At 37.8% G+C, this 20,388-nt stretch overlaps 1 protein-coding gene across 2 annotated transcripts in view; it reads right to left on the bottom strand.

Annotated features, from left to right (window-relative positions):
• TRHDE (thyrotropin releasing hormone degrading enzyme) overlaps positions 1–20,388 on the bottom strand; it is a 206,266-nt gene that overhangs the window by 46,053 nt on the left and 139,825 nt on the right. Inside the window, exon 10 of one of the 2 annotated variants that reach the window (XM_015855777.3) lies at positions 4,721–4,809. The exons of the other annotated variant lie outside the window; for it this stretch is intronic. Coding sequence (XP_015711263.1) covers positions 4,721–4,809 — 89 coding nt within the window. The remainder of the gene's footprint in view (positions 1–4,720; positions 4,810–20,388) is intronic. 2 annotated transcript variants of the gene reach the window in all.

Raw genomic sequence — 20,388 nt, 5'->3', positions numbered from 1 at the left:
TACAAAAAACATGTATTTTTTTCTCGTTTCAGTATGTACATTGTTTTGCACACTGCAGTGAGGAAATCACTTTTGCTTTAATACAATACTGAACGATACTTGCCAGTCAAACATGAAAACGTCAAAAAAACCTATCTTGTAAATAACAGCTGTGGAACTCCTTCAACACATACAGCTTTAATGGTGAATGGTATCATTTCAAAGCTTGATGGCATTATTGTTGTTTTGGCCAGTGTAAATCCGACCATTACCACTTGCTATTATTTTTTGATAAGACCACTCAGTGTTGACCTCCTCCTGAAATACGGGACAGAAATCATTCATGCCTTTCAAGTTCATGTAAGCAGGTGGTTATTTAAAGGGACTATAGGATACATGTGCTTCACATAGTTCTATGTAATTTACTGGAATTTGATGTTTAAATCTGTCAATCCTCATGCCTTCTTATATATATATATATAAACAAAAATAAAAAATCTTTCTTTTGGTGATTACAGCACAGAGAAGTTCTATACACCTGGGCAATTTCTCCATTTATCACAAACACATTTATTAGTTTCCCATTTGAAGTATCACAGTTAGGGAAAAGGCAGTCATTCAGCGTTAAACCCTGTATTAAAGCATTCATGACTTCCTAAACAGTGACAAAGATTTCATTTGGAAAGGAAGCTATCTTTGATAGATTTAGTTCACCTTTTAAAGTTCAATCTTAAATACATATTCAGTATTTCTGTTTAAAGGGATTTGTTTTTAATCCTCTTCTATCAAAAAGTGTTTTCTCATGGCCATGTTTTGCATGGATACCTCAGAAAACAGCACTGCTCTGAAAATTACAGTTTTGCCTCATATATGCATGAGAAATTTAGACAGAAATAGTTAATTTTTACAACATTTATTTTTTTTAAGTTAGAAAAAAAAATTTTGTTAGGGCCTGATTCTTATTTTCTCTGCTATGGAAGTGTGAGACAATCCTCCAGCTGGTGTTAACTACAAGTGGCTTGAAGTTCGAGTTCTCACAGCTCTCCAGCAACTTCCACTCCATTAAAACCAGCAGGCTTGATGGAAGCCTGCTCCTCCAAACAGCAACATGAGGCAGCTCTGGGTGAAGGGCACCCTTCTGCAAGAAACTACTCCTGTGCTGACAAGAGCGTGGGCTAAACACTACCACTTCAAGTGTTTAGACTCACAGTTGTTATTTTCTTTTAAATTTCATTTAATACAACTCTTAGCACACTGGGAAATTGGCTTGTGCTGGTAGAATCACTATTGATGGAGCTGACTCCATTTTATTGTAAAAATAGCTACAGAAGAATAACACAATTTCATGCCAAGAACAGCAAGTGAAATTTTTCTGAGAAAATGTTCCATAAGGAATTTCATCACAATAACATTTTTGTGTGTGTGTAAAGATACTGATATTAACTAAAATCTGCAAAAGTTTCTGTAGAATTCATACAGAGATTCATAGACAATTCAACTTTTCATACTCAGAAAAGGCAAACCAGAACAAAATGTTCTTTCCATTTCACTTGCTATGTCACCTTAGTTCCATGTTGAAAAAAAATTTTTAGTATAGTGAACTTATAGTAAATGGATCATATCAGCAAATACAATCATGTTTCATAGTCTTACTTCAGACTACCCTAATAACATTCCTACGTACTGAAGCAGCTAACACCTAAGGTGATGTTACACAAGTGTGAGCAGCAGATTCCTGTTAGGATCTCCACTGTGATAACAGGAGTAAAAGTTGGGATAAAGGGGTTATTTTTTTTCCTCATCCTCATGTCAAAATTGTGTCAGGATTGTAGGTAAGTTGATACTTGCTGATTGGAAGGCAATTGTCTTGCTGAACACTCTTCCCTCCATCTCCTGGCAATCCCGCGCAGACAATCAGAGTAGTCTGAATGACTTATTTTACCAGAAGCAGAGAAGTCCATCAGAGAACTGCCTCTCTGGGACGTTACAAATGAGTAAAAGTACAGGATGTGAGAATGGAAACTTCAGTAAGTTCAGCAGCATCTCCCGAGTCTTGTTTCCTTGCTGGAACCGAACTGCCAGAGTACTCATGCTCAGGAAACAACAAGTAGGACTTAGTCCACGGCCTTACTTTCCTAATTGAAATGAATACTAGCTAAGCCTCCTCATTTCAGACACCTTCACTTGGATATGCAGAAATGTAATGGGTGGAACTATTCTTTCACACTTAGTACTCTTTCCACAGAATGGCCTGAGTCTTCCCTCAAGCCCTGCAATACAGTTGTCTTGTGGAGAAAAGATCAAGGCTGATTCTTGACTTTTTACCTACTGCACTCATTACAGAGAACAGAAAAGAGGGAATGTACTGAGAGGAAACAGAAACAGGCCCAGAATCTATGACAAAGCAGAAGTTTATAACAGTAATAATTTCCACTTTGAACTTCAGTGTTAAGGGACCCTTTTATTTCACTTACAATACTGGATCTTGAAGAAAGTCTGATAAATTTGATCTGAGTGTCTGCTTTCAATTATGCTCACTTGAAGAGCACTGTGATTGATTCCAATCTTCCAAATGCTCTCTGGAATGCTTTGTTCCACCTAGGACTTGCATGGCTTTTCTTTGGCTGCTCTTTGGAACAACACAAAAACATGCATCCTTGACACAATACAAATTCTACAGGATTATTCTGACCCAGACAAATCAGTCCTGAAAACTGCCCTTTCCAGCCTCACAGTCCCTTCCAGATCCTCACAACACAAACATACAAGCTGCAGAAATCTCCAGGAGTGCAACAAAAGAATCTATAGCTGCCTCAATATGTAGCAGCATACACAGTGAATCAGGTACTGAGCACATGTAGGTACATACATACTTACTTATCTCTTAATGCTGAGAAATCCTCCAAGCGAACCAGACAACAACAAATATAAGCAAGAGAACTACATCCTTGCTATACTCATCAGTTTATAGTCTCATTTTAATGAGATGTAGCAAGTAAGTGAGAAAATAACAATGAAGAACGTGGATAATGGCAACAAATCACAATGATAGTGATCTGTTACACTGGAAACTGATGACTTAGACAAGCTCCTCTTTAATTTCTATTATAGTGGCCACATCAAAATGATTGATCACACTGGCCATCACTAATTGTTGATTCCTTTAAGGCACTCCAAGGGGATTAAGTAGATCTTAAAGAGCGTGTGGAGGTTTTATGATCTTGTTCCTTCACAGCTTTCCACAAGCAAAAGGCAACTGTACAGGTAACAGTGATATATTGAACTTTCAAGGCAGGAGTAAAGGGAAGGAGGCATCAAGGAGTCATCAGGAGTACAATCTAATGAGATGAGTTGAGAAGATCAACCCTCTCTGATGTCAATGGGAATCTCTCTATTAACTTCAAGAGAGTTCAGTTAAGTCCTAAAGGACAAGAATGAAGAAGGTCATTGAGGCAGACTGTGAAAGCTCGAAGAGATTTTCAAGCACTCCTAAGGTGTTCACATAAAGAAATACAGCCAATGCAATATACTTCTGCAAAGCAGCATCTTAGTATACTTTAACTAGAGTATATTTCCCATTTAAGAAAAGTACCTTGGTCCCAGGCACATTTCTAGACCATTACATCAAACATGCTACATTCTAATGGGCTGCTAATGGTCAGGGCAAAGGGGAACATACTTTATACCACTAGAAAGTCGGTTTATTCAGATTTTTACTAATCTTACACCATTTATCTCTGCTTCTGCTTGTTGCTAGGCATTGTGTGACTACTACCTTTTGGTGACTTATAAAAGAGAAAAAGGAAAAACACAGACACACACACAGGTTTGACTCATTCCTCTCTCCAGTCTAATATCTGTTGGAGGAAAGACTTTATGGCTCTTTAATTTTACAGGAAGGGGTAAGTTCACACTTTATAATTCATGTGTCATGGGGACAAATGGCTATTTCTTTTCTCACTCATATTAATTTTACTTAATTTCCACATTTGTTTCCTCATCCACTCCAACTCCAGTTCAAAACTGTCAGCTGATGTACCATGAACTGGTAAGGAAATAAATATTTCATGAAATTTTTACAGTGGGATTCCTTTTTTTAGATGTCAAAAAATCACTGGTATCCAGCCCTATCTGTTCTCAGGAAAGTAGCTATTATGATCACGTAAGAATTGAGAAGGGAGAGAATAAGCGGTAAGCGGAATAATGCAATTTCCAGGTCCAGCATCTGGTTATTTAAAAATAATACAAAATATTTTGGCAGATCAATAAGGAAATTTTGTAGCTACAGTCAATATTTCTTAGGTCTGGTTCAGAGCATAGATTGCAGTTACAGAATGACAGAATTGTAAATGTTTTGCATTTACTGTGTCATACTCATCAGATACTTTGCTACAAGAATATTACATTTAACTTTCACAGATCAATAAACTGAATTGCATTTATCAATAATTTCATATGTATTGCTAAATACAAAATATTTAGCACCCATGTTTAGTACACATTACTATGTAAAAACTTTTCACTATACTTTCTAATAACTGTGGTAATATAGATCTTGCTTGCTGCTTATCCTTCATTCCTCCTCCCTCCCTTCCCAATACTTCCTTATTAATTCATTTCAGGTAGCTAAAATTGGGTGCAGAGCAACTAAACAATTATCTAGGATCAATTCCAAAGAAACAGCTGAGGAAAACACAAGTATGCTTTATGAGATTCCACTGGGAGGAAAGTTTAGTTTTACCTGATTTGTTAGACACCCATATAATTGCCTCTGATGAGATGTGGCTCGTATTTCCTACTGCAATTGTTAATGGAATCTGCCACAAGTAGCTGCAAGACAAAGGAGGGGGAATCTAAGAACAAAAATACTGAACTGATTCTTCTCACAGCAATCAGGGATCATGTCAAAGAAATCAAAACACAATTTCAGTAGCAGTGTAAAGATGTGGAATCTAACAAGTTATTTTGATTCTGAAATGCATTTGCTAATAGCAGTAAAACAATGAAAAAGTCATTATTTTTTTTAAAGGTATTTTACATTTTTCACACACTATCATTATATGAGGACTTTTTTTTTGCAAGGCTTTCCTAATTCAACAAAGGAATTAACAGAAGAGAAAATAATGATATCCTACAGAATGAATAAACATTGTTACATTTGCTTAGAAAGAGAGAACTTCCAGATAAAACATCCTTGGATTTACAGGGACTTCAAAGTTTAAAAATAACATACATATTTAGCAACTACTTAAATAGGTATGATGGGCTTTCATAGCTGCTGGTTTATAAAAAAAAGTGAGCACAATCAATTCTCTGCTTCTGTGCACTGTTTGTTATCACTGATGTGTTTGCAACCTGGACAAAACATGCTAAATGTGGATTTGGAGATAAGCTGGTACAATCACAACCACAACTTCCATCCAGGGTATCAAATTTTTTCTCATTTGGAATAAATGTTATAATTTACCTAAGTTTTTTGTAATGTGTTTATCTCAACAAACAGAAATTGACTGTATGAAGCCAATCTTTTAAGGCAGATGGAAAAGAGGAACCCTTGCGTGTCTTCATCATTATCTCTATTCCCAAACTACTGTGAAAGAACGAACACCTCCCTTACAGGGCTGCTTTGTCATTTGGTGTACTGAAAGAAGACACACAGTAATGGTTTTCATGATCCAGGGAGTACATCCGCATTAGCAAGGCAGCACAGCAAGAAAATTGCTCCAACTTAGATATCACTGCAGATTACTGCTTAGATACCAAATAAGTGTATCATTTTAGACAGACAGTTAAAATGGTGCAAAGACAAATACAGGCAAGTTCTTGATGTCTACATCAGCTTCCTTCTTGCCATTACTGCAGATAGCCCACAGTACCTAAAAAATTAGGTTTGTTCACATCTGCTCAACTGAACTGTTAAGCACTACCCAACTGTGCCATAACTGGAGCCATAGTGTGCTGGTCTGCAAAGACTGTGCCTGAAAGCACACCTGTTGTTCAGTACTGTAAATCACATGGCTCACGTACCATGCAACACTGAACTCCTTCCATGCAGATTCAAACAGTAGACTTCTACAATTGCTATACTCTCCCAGATTTCATCAATAACATTTGCTTCTGTCATTTCAAAGGACATATCCAGCATGAATATCCATAACCCTGAACATTTTATGTGCACACTGTGAGAGCCTTGTTCTGGGAGGTTTGGCTGTCAGATCCTGGGGTCAACGTCATGTCCATCCTGGCATCATCTCCATGGACCTGCCCAGTGACCTGGACTTGAGGCTGAGTCTGGCTGCCACTGCCTGTCTTGCTGCCTTGCTGGTCCTGGCTTCCAGTACCTTCACAAAGAGCCACCTTTCACTGTGCTCTGATGGCTGACTCCCCAAGCATAGAGTTTTGCAGCATGAAAAACTGGACTGTGTATACTGAGAAGCAGTTTTTAGTACAGCAGTGATTCAGCAGAGAGGGGGAGATATTTGGAAAACTGCACAGCTGAAAGAGGTATGAGTGCCACTGGAAAGAAAACATGGCATTTATTGCCATATGGGAGAAGAAAATAGTCTCAAGTGATTCTGGGTTGTCTGAATATAAGTATCAGTACACGCTGGGAAAACTAATAGATTGACTGATGCACCAAAGACATGCTTTATGTGAGCACAAGCTCTGGCAGATACATTCTGGGTAATTAAGCTGTGGCATCTGAAGATGCTATTGCCCACCCATCTCTTCTGCTGGCAATTACCAACCTCTATATCACAGCCAGAAGAAAAGAATGTCCACTGGTGCATTCACTTCTCCAGTTCTCAGTCTGGAGTCTTCACACAAAGATATCTTCATTGTTGACCTAACTAATATCTTGGACTCAGAACTGGACTAATGAGGCAAAAAAAACATACTCTGTTCTGATGCTTCTGTTACAGTAGTAATAACTTTTGGGTTCAACAGGTGAAGGCAGTCAGAAGATGCTGTGAAGTGATGCACTGGATAATATGCACTACTCTCTTAAGCAGCTAACACTTACTAGACACCTTTAGTATATTAAGACTCCATCTTTCCTAGAAGTATTTTAGGAAATATATCATATTGAAAAGCACACACAGTTCTCAACAGTTAGGTCTCCAGAATGAAAAAGACACTGTCAGACTATGATCAAGAAAAATGAGGCAAAAAGAAGCACAAAGCCAACAACTCGTTTGAAAGAATTTTGATATATGTGAAATTTGAAGGAACTGCATTTGCACAGTATTTTTATGACTCTTGAGATAAAGACCTACTGAAAAATTGTATACTACCAAATAAGAGATAGTGAGAATTGCCTACATTGCTGATTTAAACACATATAAACATATACAGATACATGCGTATGAGTATACACAGAGACACTCATAATTTTGAGAAGGAACACTATAAAAAAGATATTTTTTGTGCACTGCAATAACCGTGCAGAGAAGAATTTTAAACTACCTTAGTTTACTGTGTTACCTCCAATTAAGGAAACTTCCACAGAAACCTCTGAAAGGAGATTTTGCGATGGAACTGGAGTCAAGCAAGCCACACTTCAGAAAATGTGTGGATTTAGTTGGCAAGGTCAGCGCTGGTAGATTTAACTTTTATATGTACCTCTTCAAGATTTAGGAGCTCCGAATATTCTTGACCTCCCCAGAACATCCAAATCTCATCTTTTTGGTTATTTATTTACCAGGGGAACCACAGATTTCCTTTCGAAGGAACTCTACAGAAGCCCATTTTTTTCTCCTGTAATGCTGCTCTTCTCTAGATGTTTACTTGTTTTTTCATTCCATTCATCTCTGCTGTTAAAGAAACTTCTAATATTGCTGCATTACAGGACTTAGCTAACTATTTTATTTATATGTCACAAAGACATATCTGGTCTGTGTGGACTATGTTCTCCAGGTGTGACTTGGATAAAGGAAAATTGTTCTGTAGATTTACACTGGTATTTTTCTAATTTAAAGGGGGAAGAGATCTATTCACCTCTTCTCTTGTTTTCACTCTGAGTAGCAAACATCTTTTGATTATTCTGTTACATTCTAGGAGCACCACCATCTGAAAGTAATGCCTCCTGCTTTATTACATTGGTCCACTACGTCAGAAGCAGATGTTGGTGGTATGGCAGCAAAGGGGCAGACTGAGAGAATGGAGCCTGACGTGGAAGTGTATATAAAGCAAAGGTGTGGAACTGAATTCCTCTATGTGGAAAAAAAACTGCATTCACTGACATTTATTGGTGCTTTTGAACATTTATGGAGGCCAAACAGTGGATGTGACCACAACGAGGTGGTGGGCAGTGTGCTTCAGCAGTGGCAACAGCAATGTGAAAGACAATCCATGCTCCAGACAGCTATGCATATTTTTATGAGTGTACCACACAGAGTCTTGATCATTGTTGGTGAAAATACATTACTAACGGAGGTGGTTATGTTTAAAAATAGCACTGTTAGCTGAGAATGTGCTCTATCAAATAGTTTTATTTTGCCCTTTGTCTCTGTTGTAGTTTCAATGGAAATAAATAGGAGGCATTAATTTCAGAGCAACTGACCAGGAGAAAAAAAGATCAGTCTTCTTCATTTTGCTGTCTGCTGCCTGCTCTGATAAACCAATTCCAGTGAAAATAAAAATCTTTGAAGTAGTGGGATTGGAAAAATCCATGTGGTCTTCCTATCCTCAAAAGTACATCTGCAAGATTCGGATGACTGTCAAAGTAGCACACAGTCCCTGGGTGAAATGAAATTAAGAAATGATGCATCAAAACTGCCTGAGATGCTGCAGGGCTTCAGTGACATCTGTGTATAATGTCCCTCTGGATAAAAACTGGATCGCCTTAACAGGGAACTCAGGGTAGATTTCCCAGATTTTGAGGAGTTAAGGGTTATTTCAGAAAATTAAGGAATTACTTCTAAGGGTGAAGGAGACATTTAAAATTTGAATAGATACATCATATGAACTATACTTTTTGTAATCTTATTTGGTCATATAGAAAGAGATGTAGGAGAGGGAATGCTGTTAAAAGGTAGTATAAAGGCTGATACAGGATAACATTCACAATTAAAGGGAAAGCATTGGTATCTTTTGTACTTTTGGTAGCGTCATATCAATACATAACATCAAAGTGTGTTAGTATTTTGTTAGTATTTCCATTTAGCATACACAACAATTCTGGGCAACTTGCTTCATTTAGCAATACAAAATTGCAGCTGCCAAGATGTACATAATACCAGAGGGTAAATAATTACGCACTGCTTGGATCGCACAGATTTTCTTTCTTTAGCCTTACATTGTGACTATATAGCCTGTATTGAGTTATTTGTGACAAGTTCATGCTTATGCCTTGACTTCCAACAAATAAGAACTGGGATCCCATTGCAGGTATATGTTGAGACCATGACATACTAAGCAATATGCTTAGTATTATGCTTCACATTAATAACAAGCATATTAAATTTTCACACTCCTGCCTGTGATAACTGGCAAATTTGGATTTTCAGTGGAACATTTAGTTGGCTCCTTTGTAAAGAGCTATGCAAAGCCTAAAAAGGGCACAGTAGTTCACTTCATCAACTGACAAAACAAACATCCTAGGTCATTAAAGAAGAAAATAAGAGGTTCCTGGATTTTCATATTTTACACATCTCCACAACTACTTTTCCACATTAACCAACAATTTTGCTGAGATGTAAAGCCATATGCTTTCAAGAGACATCTTCCTAGTAGCAGATCTCCACCCACTGCCTGTAATGAATTTTTCTGATGACATTTCTTCTGCTTCCCCCAGACTCAAATCTAACCAAAGAAGTTCAGTCACGCCTAGTCATTACTCACAGAAAAATAAAGTTATCTACCCAATATTCAGAAGCCTGTTATCACTGGCTGTATTATAAAGAGTACACAAGTAATATACTTGTTTTACATGAACAGAACTTTGTATGATCTAAAATACTACCACAGAGTTTAACTAACCTGCTTTTCAAATGAGAAAGTGAACTATCACATCTCTATAACCTTGGGCTTTGACAGACTTATACTCCCTAAAGCCATCTCTTTTTCTGGATTAAAGATTCAGGGTTAAAGTCTATTCTATAGGTCTCTATATAGCAACTATTCTTAACCCCTTTTGTTGACCATATATTTGTTTTTTCTATCTATTATACTCTTTTCCAGTTTAGAAAATCAGACTTGTCACTGGTGTTTTGAAGGCAGGTCTACCACGCAATCAGTGTGTCATAATTCTTTACTCTTCTACCCTAATATTTCTTATGCACTCCTTTCATGGAGTCAGTCAAGGCCAGGCTTTATGAGGCTCTGAGCAACCTCATCTATTGAGTGGGAACCTTGCCCACAGCAGGGGGCTAGGAAACAACTCATATTTAAGGTCCATTCCAACCCAAGCCATTCTATGATTCTATAATTCTACAATTCTATGTTTCTATGAGTCTACAGCAACAGTTACCACTGCTCTATTTAGCTGCTTGATGGTACCTACAACTTCTTGATCTCCTCCTTGAGGCAGAACAGTTTATTTTTAACCTATCCTTGAGGATCTAAGTTAGGACTGTTTTTCTCATGTGCATCATTGCTACAGTCATCAGCGTTGTTTCACCTGTCATTTTATCACCATGTCAACCAGCACTGAGGGATGATTCTTCAATCTTAATAATTGCCTCTTGTTTTCACTATCCTCACACACTTAATTTTACTGGAAAATTGGCAGCTTATTCTTCCATGGCCTTTACCAATGAACAGCACTATCTTCAATATGGTATTCTGAAGAATTCCATGTGTTATTGCCCTCCATTCATAAATTTCAACATTTCTCACTTATTGCATTTATTTTTCATAACTGAACAATCTACAAACAAAAAAAAAAAAAAAAAAAAAACCACTATTTTTTATACATCTAACAACAGAAGAACAAGGGGCAAAATTAAAACATTATGCACAGAAGTATGTTATGTGATCTTTCTCCTAGAAGGATATAGTAAGCATAATCATTTTTAAGAGCAGGGACAATCAGGAAAGTAAAACATAGAATGATTTAGGTGGAAAGGGACCTTAGGAGATCCAACCTTCTGCTCGAATGTCCTAACAGCACAGGAAAGCAGAGTCTCACTGCAGCTAGAACATAAGATCAAAGGAGAACACAAAGGCTATACTTTCAGCTGCACTGCATGAAGTCAGTAAGGTCCAAATTTTCAGATATGGCAAATGAGTTACCATCTGCTTTTTTTCCTAATCCTTCCTATTGTGAAGCACATACAGAATGATGTTCAAAACAAGCAGACATCAAAGTCTGCATGTACCCTCAAACAGCTTATTAAGCTGAGAAACAAAATTCTGAATTGTCTAAATTATCTGGGATTGGTAAAATAGAAATAATCTATTTTCCATCAGCTGTCCGCGTGAAATCTCAGCCATCATTCTGCTGTAACTCAGTTTCTCTGGGGTAAATTGAGTTCTGAAAGGTGGTATTATTTAGTTGCCAAAGAATACTTGAGCTGCTAGGGGATGTGCAAATAGGCACAGCACCTAAGGATGGTCCTGCCCATGTAAGAGGCAGCACAAGGTCAAAGTACCTCAGGGCACCTCCAATGGCAACAGTTACCTGCACAAGCAACTGAACTGGCCTCTCCATCTGTTCAATGTTGGTAACTACACCTTGCACAATTAAATGTAAGTTTCCCTGAAAACGGCAAATCTTCAAAACAAAGCATTTCATTAGAAAAATAAGTCTTCAACATATATTTTCAATGGTAACATTTAAAATAGACATTCCTTAAACATAATCACTGTTTTAAATAAAAATTTCCAGATTACTGATTCAAAATCTTGGTATGAAATAATAAATTAAAGGAGCAAGATAAAATAAAACTTAAATGTAAGGCACTGACATTGCAGAATTGAAATGAATATTCTAAACCATTTTTCCCTCAATCTTTGCTTTGATTTTTGTCCTGATTCAGTACAGGGAAATGTTTTGATATGTTGAAAATTTCTGTGGGATGGGAATCCATTTCTTGCTCATCTACAACACTAACTAAACTTTGTAAAGTATTTTCAGAACATAACAATCTAAGATTGAAAGATATGATTAAAGCTATTTAATGCAGAGATAAAGCGAGGTATAAAAATAATTTAGAAGTATAAAAGATAAAAAGAATACCTGAGAGTAAAACAGGCTGGTTAAATCTCCTGCCTCCTTACTTTAACAACTAAATCTTATTACCCAAAATGCCTTCCCCGTCTCTTCAATTAAAGACAGAACTGGTACATCCAAAGTGGCTGAAGCTGAGAAATGAGGAGTAAGGTCTACTTTGCATTTGCTTCTCACTGTCATGTCCCCAGATGGAGAATGCTCAGATTTCATACGCACAAAGACATGATGCTTGGGTAAGCAGTGCTGAGTCTGAGATGGCAACAACTTCCCAGTCTTTCCCAGTTGTCACAACTCTTGGAGTTTATTATGATGCTGACAGGGGCATTTCCTACAGAGAGAATACCTCACTAGCCATCCACATGAACTGTTAGTATTTCAGAAACCAAAGAACACAAAAGCACAGAAATGAGAAAATTTGACATTTTGAAAGCAATCAGGTCTTACAGAACAAGTGGAAATCCAAGAATTAAAGATTTGTATTTTTACTATAGTTGCATATTTCCCTCATTTGCAAGACAGGCAGATAATAGCAGGAAGAAGAAGCATCCAACTGCAGTTTCTGACTAATAATCTTAAAGTCTACTGTAAAATAAGGGACAGAGAAAGTTGATAACATGTGAACTAAAAGACGGCATGCAGTTTGGACATTACATTGGGAGAGTATAAAAAGAGTAAAGAGCTCTTTTTTTTTCTCCGTACCTACTACTGTTTCTAATAGCAAGGCAAAAGAAGGCCTCAGTATTATGCAAATTTTGAATATTAAGATAATGGAAAGTAGAAAGAAAAATTGTTTAAGGAAAACCTGAAAGTGCATTTAAGTAACCTATGAAACTACGAGCCTTGTTGCTGTGACAAGACATTTATTACTAGGCTGAGAGCACAACTAGAGGCAAGGTGGTAGGTGAGAAACTACAGAAGCTGTTCAGCAGCATAACAGCTTTAGAGCATCTGTATACAGAAAGAGATCACACATGAAGTAGAATTCAGCAGAACTGTGGTAGAATTTTGTAAAACACTCACTCTAGACAGACAGTTTTGGGAAAGGCAATTTAAAACATCACAGAGATTTTTTCAGGTTGTTATACAGTAGAATTCAGTAAAGAGTATTTCAGGTTTCAGCGGAGCCTCATGTGAATATCACAAGAAATCACGTAATTTTCTTAAGTGTGATTCTACAGTGCGTTAGTTCTGTTTAATGGAAAACGAGTTGATGATACATTCATGCTGTGAATATCATTCTCACAAGAACACAAAGATTTCATTAGGTTTAATACGTGCCAGCAAAGTAATTGTAGGCTGTGCCCAGAGGCACAACACAACAGAAAAGGATTTTATTCCCACTCACACAAGCATTACACATCCTACGCTGTGCCAGGGTGTCAAGGGATTCCAGGAACTCAGTCAGCACAGACGACAGCAGATAGGGAGGGAAGGTAGCACTAACTAGTATGAAAGACAAATAAAAGATGAAAAATGGATAAAGGATAACAATTTGAAATAACTGAGTACAGCTTGGAGCTTATTTACCAGTCATCTGGGCATGTCCAGTGTTAACTCTTACATTCACAGCAACAAGAAAGAAATGAAAAACACTGGCAAGAGTAACCGAGTAAGATAGATTCCCTTATGAGCTGGATGCAACAGCAGAAAACAGTAGATGTTTTAATCAAATATGAAGTCACAATTAGCCAACTTGAATTCTGAAAGTACATAGGTTTTACTACCTGAAGAAAGCCTGCCTGTGTCTGAATTGTACAGGACTTCCACAATATCAGTGGATGAAAAACTTTTGTTTAAAAACAACATCAATGAGGAAAAGAAAACACAAGGACATGGTAATGGTGCCACACTAACTGTAGGATACATATCAGTAACTTTGCAGACTTGAAAAAAATCGGGAAAATATTTTGCTAAGGTTGGGATTCTTTGTCAATTACAAAAAAGAGTGCAATAAAACAATTGAGGAAGTGTTCATTCCAAGATAATCCTGGCCAATGCGAAGCAGACGCAATTCCAGCTCCTTAGCAAAAGCAAAGGATACTTGCTGCAAATCATAGGGCTGATGGATCTGATTTGGCTCACCCACTCTCTGAGCTCAGAAGAGTTACAGACCTCAGTTTCTTCAGAGTAACACAAGCTATGAATTTTATTAGATGTGGAATTCATCGATGCTTTACAGATGACCAGAAATCAGTAGCTGGGTCCAACTTTTTCCATTTCAGATGCAAGAAAAACTTGAGGATTTGGAAGGTAATAAAAATTGTGGCCCTGTTATCGTTTTGAATATAAATTATACTTATCTCCACGCACAAAAGTGACTACAGATAATATTTGTAAGCTGGAAAAATATTTAAAATTGCATGACAGAGTGAAGAAGAAGTTTATATTCTAGTCTTGAAAGACACTGGCACTTTCAAGAAGACTTACTTCTGATGGTAAGCCTCTTTATTTGCAGTTCTGTCTCAATCCAGCTGCTAATTTTATGTATTCTTGTATTATGTATGATTTCATTTAGAAATTCATGTTTAAAAAGGCAGTCATGTTGGTACAATGTAAAATAAGGCTTGACTGTTATTTCTAAGAGAAACTATTTTTAGGACAGATAAGGTATTGTGTGGTTTTCTTTTTGCTTTGTTTTGTTTTTCTGTGTAAAGATCTAAATACAAAAGTATAGAAGGAAAATGATTTTCAGTGTCAATACGGTATTGCTGAAAGCACCAAACAGATCATGTATTTTAATACAATCATTGACACTAGAATTAATCAGTAGCCAGAGCAGTAATTAATATGTTTAACAGCAACATATTAGAGATGCAGACTTCGTGGTTCTCTGTATTGCCACAGACATAATTATTCCTGGATTTTACAAGAATCTTTGGAATATTTCTCAGCCATAAATAAGTACTACAATTGGAAGAGGGAAAACAAATTACATTCTTCAAGATCTTTAAGCCAAATATAATTCCCTTACCAGTGCAGTGAAACCACTAATTCTCACACGTAAAGAAATGTTTCAGTGCCCTTAGCAATATCATGAAAGAGTCCATGTGTGTCTCTGCACTTTGGGATTGCCTTGTGATGTAAGCACATGTGTTCTGTTAGAAAACAGCTGTGCCTTTGGCCATCCTAGACAAACCCTACCCTCTCTTGATATGATAACTATTTAAGGGTCAATTTAAATGAGTTTATTTCTATTAAATTATTCAATCTGAAAAGAATTATGCTGTCTGAAAATAATATAATACTATCTTATAATTACAATTATTGAATCAAAGAATCATCAGTTGGCTTAGGCTGGAAGGGACCTTAAAGACCATCCAGTTCCAATCCCCTGCCATGGGCTGGTTGCCACCCACTGAATCAGGCTGCCCAGGGCCCCCAATTCATCCTGGCCCTGAATGGCTCCAGGGATGGTGAGTCCACAGCTTCTCTGGACAGCCCACGACAGCATCTCACCACACTGAGTAAAACATTTCCACGGAACATTTAACCTAGATCTCTCATTTAGTTTAAAACCATTTCCCCTAAACCTGTCACTATCAGGCTGTGTAAAAAGTCAGTGTCTCTCTTAAAGTACTAGACAGCCACAGCGAGGTCTCCCTAGAGACTTCTCCAGGCAGAACAAGCCCAACTCCCTCAATCTGTCTTCATAGGAGAGGTGCTCTGGTCCTTTGACCATCTTTGTGACCCTCCTCTGGACCCTCTCCAACAACTCCACATCTTTCTTGTGCTGGGGGCCGAGGCTTGGATGCAGCATTGCAGATAAGGCCTCACGAGGACAGAGTAGAGGAGGAACAACCTTCTCACCAAACCTTCACAGATTTATTTTATATTTAGCTTAACATTTCATACCAAAACAAACTACAAACAAAACAGTTATAAATGTTAAGGGGCTCTTTAAAACTGACTCATTTCAGTGTCAGCACCAGTAGAGTACCTTACTGAATTTAGAAAAATGTTGTGGGCAAAGAACAAATACAACAAATTCTTTCTTCTCCCTGCATAACCTTTTTACATCAGAACACAAAAGACTTCATTTTTGAAAGTGACAAGCAATTTTGGGTGCTGAGTCAGAAACGCATAGAAAGAAGCTGGTTTTAAGCAGTTTTAAGTATGTGCTCCAACAGCTGCCTCTTTACCCTCCAGTAAATGCTCTTCATCTCTCTCTGCAGCACCCTGTGTTCTGTCTTGCTCCAGTGTAAAATGTCCTCGCAGAACTGCACACATGGTGCTGACCGTGCAACCCCCTGTCTCTGTGCTGTACTTTACTCAAGAGCAATAAGAGCGCAGATCTGAGACATCTGAACATTATGATGAGCGGAAGGATGTTTTATGGGATGAGTAGGATCTGGATTCTGCCTGCTGGATACCCTTGTCAGCTACAGGAATATGAATAGCTTTGTATCTATGTCTATCGTCCTCCAACATGTTTTCAGAAACTTAGATCCAAGCATTTTTTAGTGTATTCAAATGCTTGACTTTGATTTTTCACCAGAACATTATGACTTTAACCAAGATTAAAATATAATTCCTATGGCAGTTTCTGCTTCCTCAGTAAATTCTCCTAACAGCCTCCAACCAAAATATTTTCTTAATAAAATCTGAGATTCTATTATTCACCCTGAAGGCTCAAATACAGAGATAATTTCCCAACAACAGATTTATTTTCCCCTTAAGATTGCAACATGAAGAAGTGGTAAAAAATAAAGCATACTTCATTAAGCCCAACAGAATATGACATTCATCCTCTTTCACCATTCCCATTACCTTTCTGGCATCCAACTGCTATCAGTGTTTCCCTCAACATTTCTTTACTTCAGTAATGACACCATATTGACTGCCTTGGCTCCCTGATTCTCTGCATTTGCCTAGTGCAGCTCTACCACTTTAATGCTCCAGGCTGTGCCTTGCCACACTGCATTCCCTTTTCGTCTCCCAGAATGTTGAGCAGCTCTCCACTAACATTGTCACCTCAGTTCTTTGATTCACCTCCCCATCTCGCTCTGAATTAAAATACATTGCTTGCACTCAAGTATACATTCCTTTTCTCGCCATGAAATTGATCTAATTAATGTGTGTTAATTAACTTGTTTGGGTATCTAGAAGTTGCCAGGAGTCAGCCTAAGCAACTAAGACAAGGAAAGGGATGTAGTCCACAGCAATAATAAAATTCACCAGCAGCTTTTCACTGTCAGCCTAATTTCTGCCAGGATATGAGTGTTGCCACCACATAGACAGCAATGACACAGTATCCCAAGTTTATCTTTTTTAGCATTCACCAATTATAACACTGAATGCTGCCTATATCCTGCGCATCAGAGCAGCTTGGGTGTTTGCCTAGAAAAAGTGTTTCTCATAAATAGAAGCTGTGAAATACTTTTGGAAATAAAGTGTTAAATTAAAATTGGCATTTCTGAGATCTTTGCTAGCAACAGAATCTTCCTTAAGATACATCAGCACAGAAAAATGCACAAATTCTAAGAGCAGTCCCTATTCTGATTTAATAATATTGCTACAGTGAGAAGAGGCTCCAAGAAATAAAGGGCAAGACACTTAACTGAGGACCCTTCATTGGCTTCCAAATATAAATAAATAAATAAATAAGATTTTGTAGCAGGCTAAATGTGAGCTACAACTATTAGGCTACCAACTGCAATCATTCAACAATAAGAGCAATGCTCCCAAAGATGCTCGAGGCAGGCAGAGTCCCTCACAGAAGCAGTGCTATATCTTCTGGTTTTGAGGAGAAGGACTCTGCAAGCACTATGCTCTGTCAGACTGTTGGTATTAAGGACTGTCCCTAAACATACTGAAGAACAAAATCTGCTGGTGCAATAGAGCTGTGCCCTATACTAGTGTTAGTGTTAATTATCAGTAAAGGGACAAGCATAGCTTTTTTCTGTACAGCTTGCATATATGAGCTTTGTGAAAGAAATTCAGAGGAGAATTGAAGGGAAATAAATTCCGCAGTTTATCATTCATCTTTGTGTGGAGTGACTACTAAGCATCTCTGCAGCCAGCTTTAATTCCTTTCAGTTGTTATTACTATGTGGTGCAAGATGCAGGAGTCCAGTTCTGTTGGTCATGTCCTTGTCTTCCTTGTCTTATGCTATTCCACTAAATTGTCCCTTGACGAACCACATGGCAAAAGGCAGCAAGAATTATTGCACTTCAGTATGTATGAATACATTGTCCATATCCCAGTTTGTACCTTTCTGTTTTTTCTCTTTCCTCACAGCTAGCTCTATTCAGTGTCTAGCAAGACATTTCCCCTTGGTACCTTATCATGAACAAGCGAAGATTGGCTACAGAAGTACTGTACGTGATAAGAACTCTATACAAGTTAACATTAGCTCAGCAATGAACTTAATTATACAGATAATATTGAAAAGGTTATTCCTCTGCTTTTGAAAAGACAAGCTCTTCATATTTTTAAAATACAAAACATATTCATAACCAAAAAGCACTGGTCTGCTCTTCAATACAGTGCATAAATGGCTTATGGATTTCATCAAAGCTGATTAGTTCATTGTCTAGACCACAGAATATTTTTCATAAGATTTCTTGTCATATCTGTAAGCCATTCTTGTAATGATGGATGAGTCTGGTGTCTTAAAATCATAACTTTCTCTGTCAGGAGCGAAAACCACTGAACCCTGTCAGATGGAATATCACCTCATCCCCTGTAGCCTCACATGAGGCAAGTGAATAATCCATTCTCAGAGACATGTGCATGAGTGAAGGATGGAACCTACACATACCAAAAGGATTGTTACTAAGGAGAAGAATATGAACTATACATCTGTTACTGAACTTTTAAAATTTTGCTTGGATAAACTGAAATTGCAACTGAACTGTTCTGCTGCAGAACCTGATGTTTAAAAAAAAGCTCAGTGACTTTGTCCCTTCTGAGGAATGCTATTCCTACAAATGGTGTCTGTCATCGTTAGCTTTTTCTTCACAAAACAAAAATGCTTATGATGTAAAGGTATGACTGTCAAGAAAAATCTATGCTCAGTTTGCAAAGAAGTGAAACTGTGTACCTTCTGTAATTCCAAGCTAAGCGTTAAAGCTTGGAGTGCCATACAGTCAATTCTAGTCACACAAATAAATCACAGTAGATGCCTACGTGTGTATCTTGAAGCACACTTTTCTGCAATCACAGAGAGATGACAATTTCAATCACACACAGTGTGGAAAAATCAACTATATTTAAAATTAATTAATTATCCTCTTCCACTGTAAAATTAAAGACACTATATAGTAATAGATTAGAAGAAAGACACTGTCAAAGGCATCAACAGTTTTTATTTTAACTATTTCTCATTCAGAAAAACCTGCTTGCTTGTGTGCATGCCTCTGTAAGATTTTAGGGGGGGGAGGGGAAATGAAATGTGCTACTTTGAATTTCATTTTAATAGTTAACTGCTGCATAAATATGTAGCTTGCATAACAGCACAGAGATTTTATAAAAGTTGTATGATTCTGAATATTCATTTACCTCTTTATTTTGATTTCTTATGCAAATCCCTCTGAAAACTCTACTCTAAACTGACTCTTACAGAAAATCGTAGAATCGCAGAATAACCTGAGTAGGAAGGGATCCACAAGGATCACCAAGTCCAATTTCTGGCTTCACAAAGGACCTCCCAAAATCCCAGTCTTCTGCCACAGAGTGTTCTCCAAACACTCCTTGAACTCCAGAAGCTTAGGGCTGTGCCCACTGCTCTGTGCAGACCGTTCCATGCCCACTGCCCTCTGGTGCAGACCCTTACCCTCACCCCCAGCCATCCCTCCCCTGACAGCCCCATGCCTTTCTCTCAGGCCCTGTTGCTGTCACACAGAGCAGAGCTCAGCGCTGCCCTCCAAGCTGCAGCCACCATGAAGCCCCCCTCAGTTCCTCTGCTCTAGGCTGAACAAACCCGGGGACATCTTGCTGCCAAGCCCTTCTCCAATTTTATATCCTCCATTGTATAGTCTCTAACAATTTAATGTCCATTTTTCATTGCACTGCCTAAAGCTTTCTAAGGAATCTTCGAAAGGAAGTTAAATTTGTTGAGAAAGGGACTTAACAGCATTGCTCTTAAGGTAACAGAATTGACAGAATCATAGAGGTTGGAAGGGACATTTAGGGACCACTGACTTTAAGCCCCCTTCCAAAACAGGTACTTTACAACAGTTTGCACAGGTAGGCATCCAGACAGGTGATGAATATCTCCAAAGAAGGAGACTCC

This window comes from Coturnix japonica, chromosome 1 (assembly GCF_054131305.1).
Source record: "Coturnix japonica strain WE chromosome 1, WE-NBRP24, whole genome shotgun sequence".
Classification (NCBI taxonomy): Eukaryota; Metazoa; Chordata; class Aves; order Galliformes; family Phasianidae; genus Coturnix; species Coturnix japonica.
This window is presented reverse-complemented; position numbering and strand designations above follow the sequence as displayed.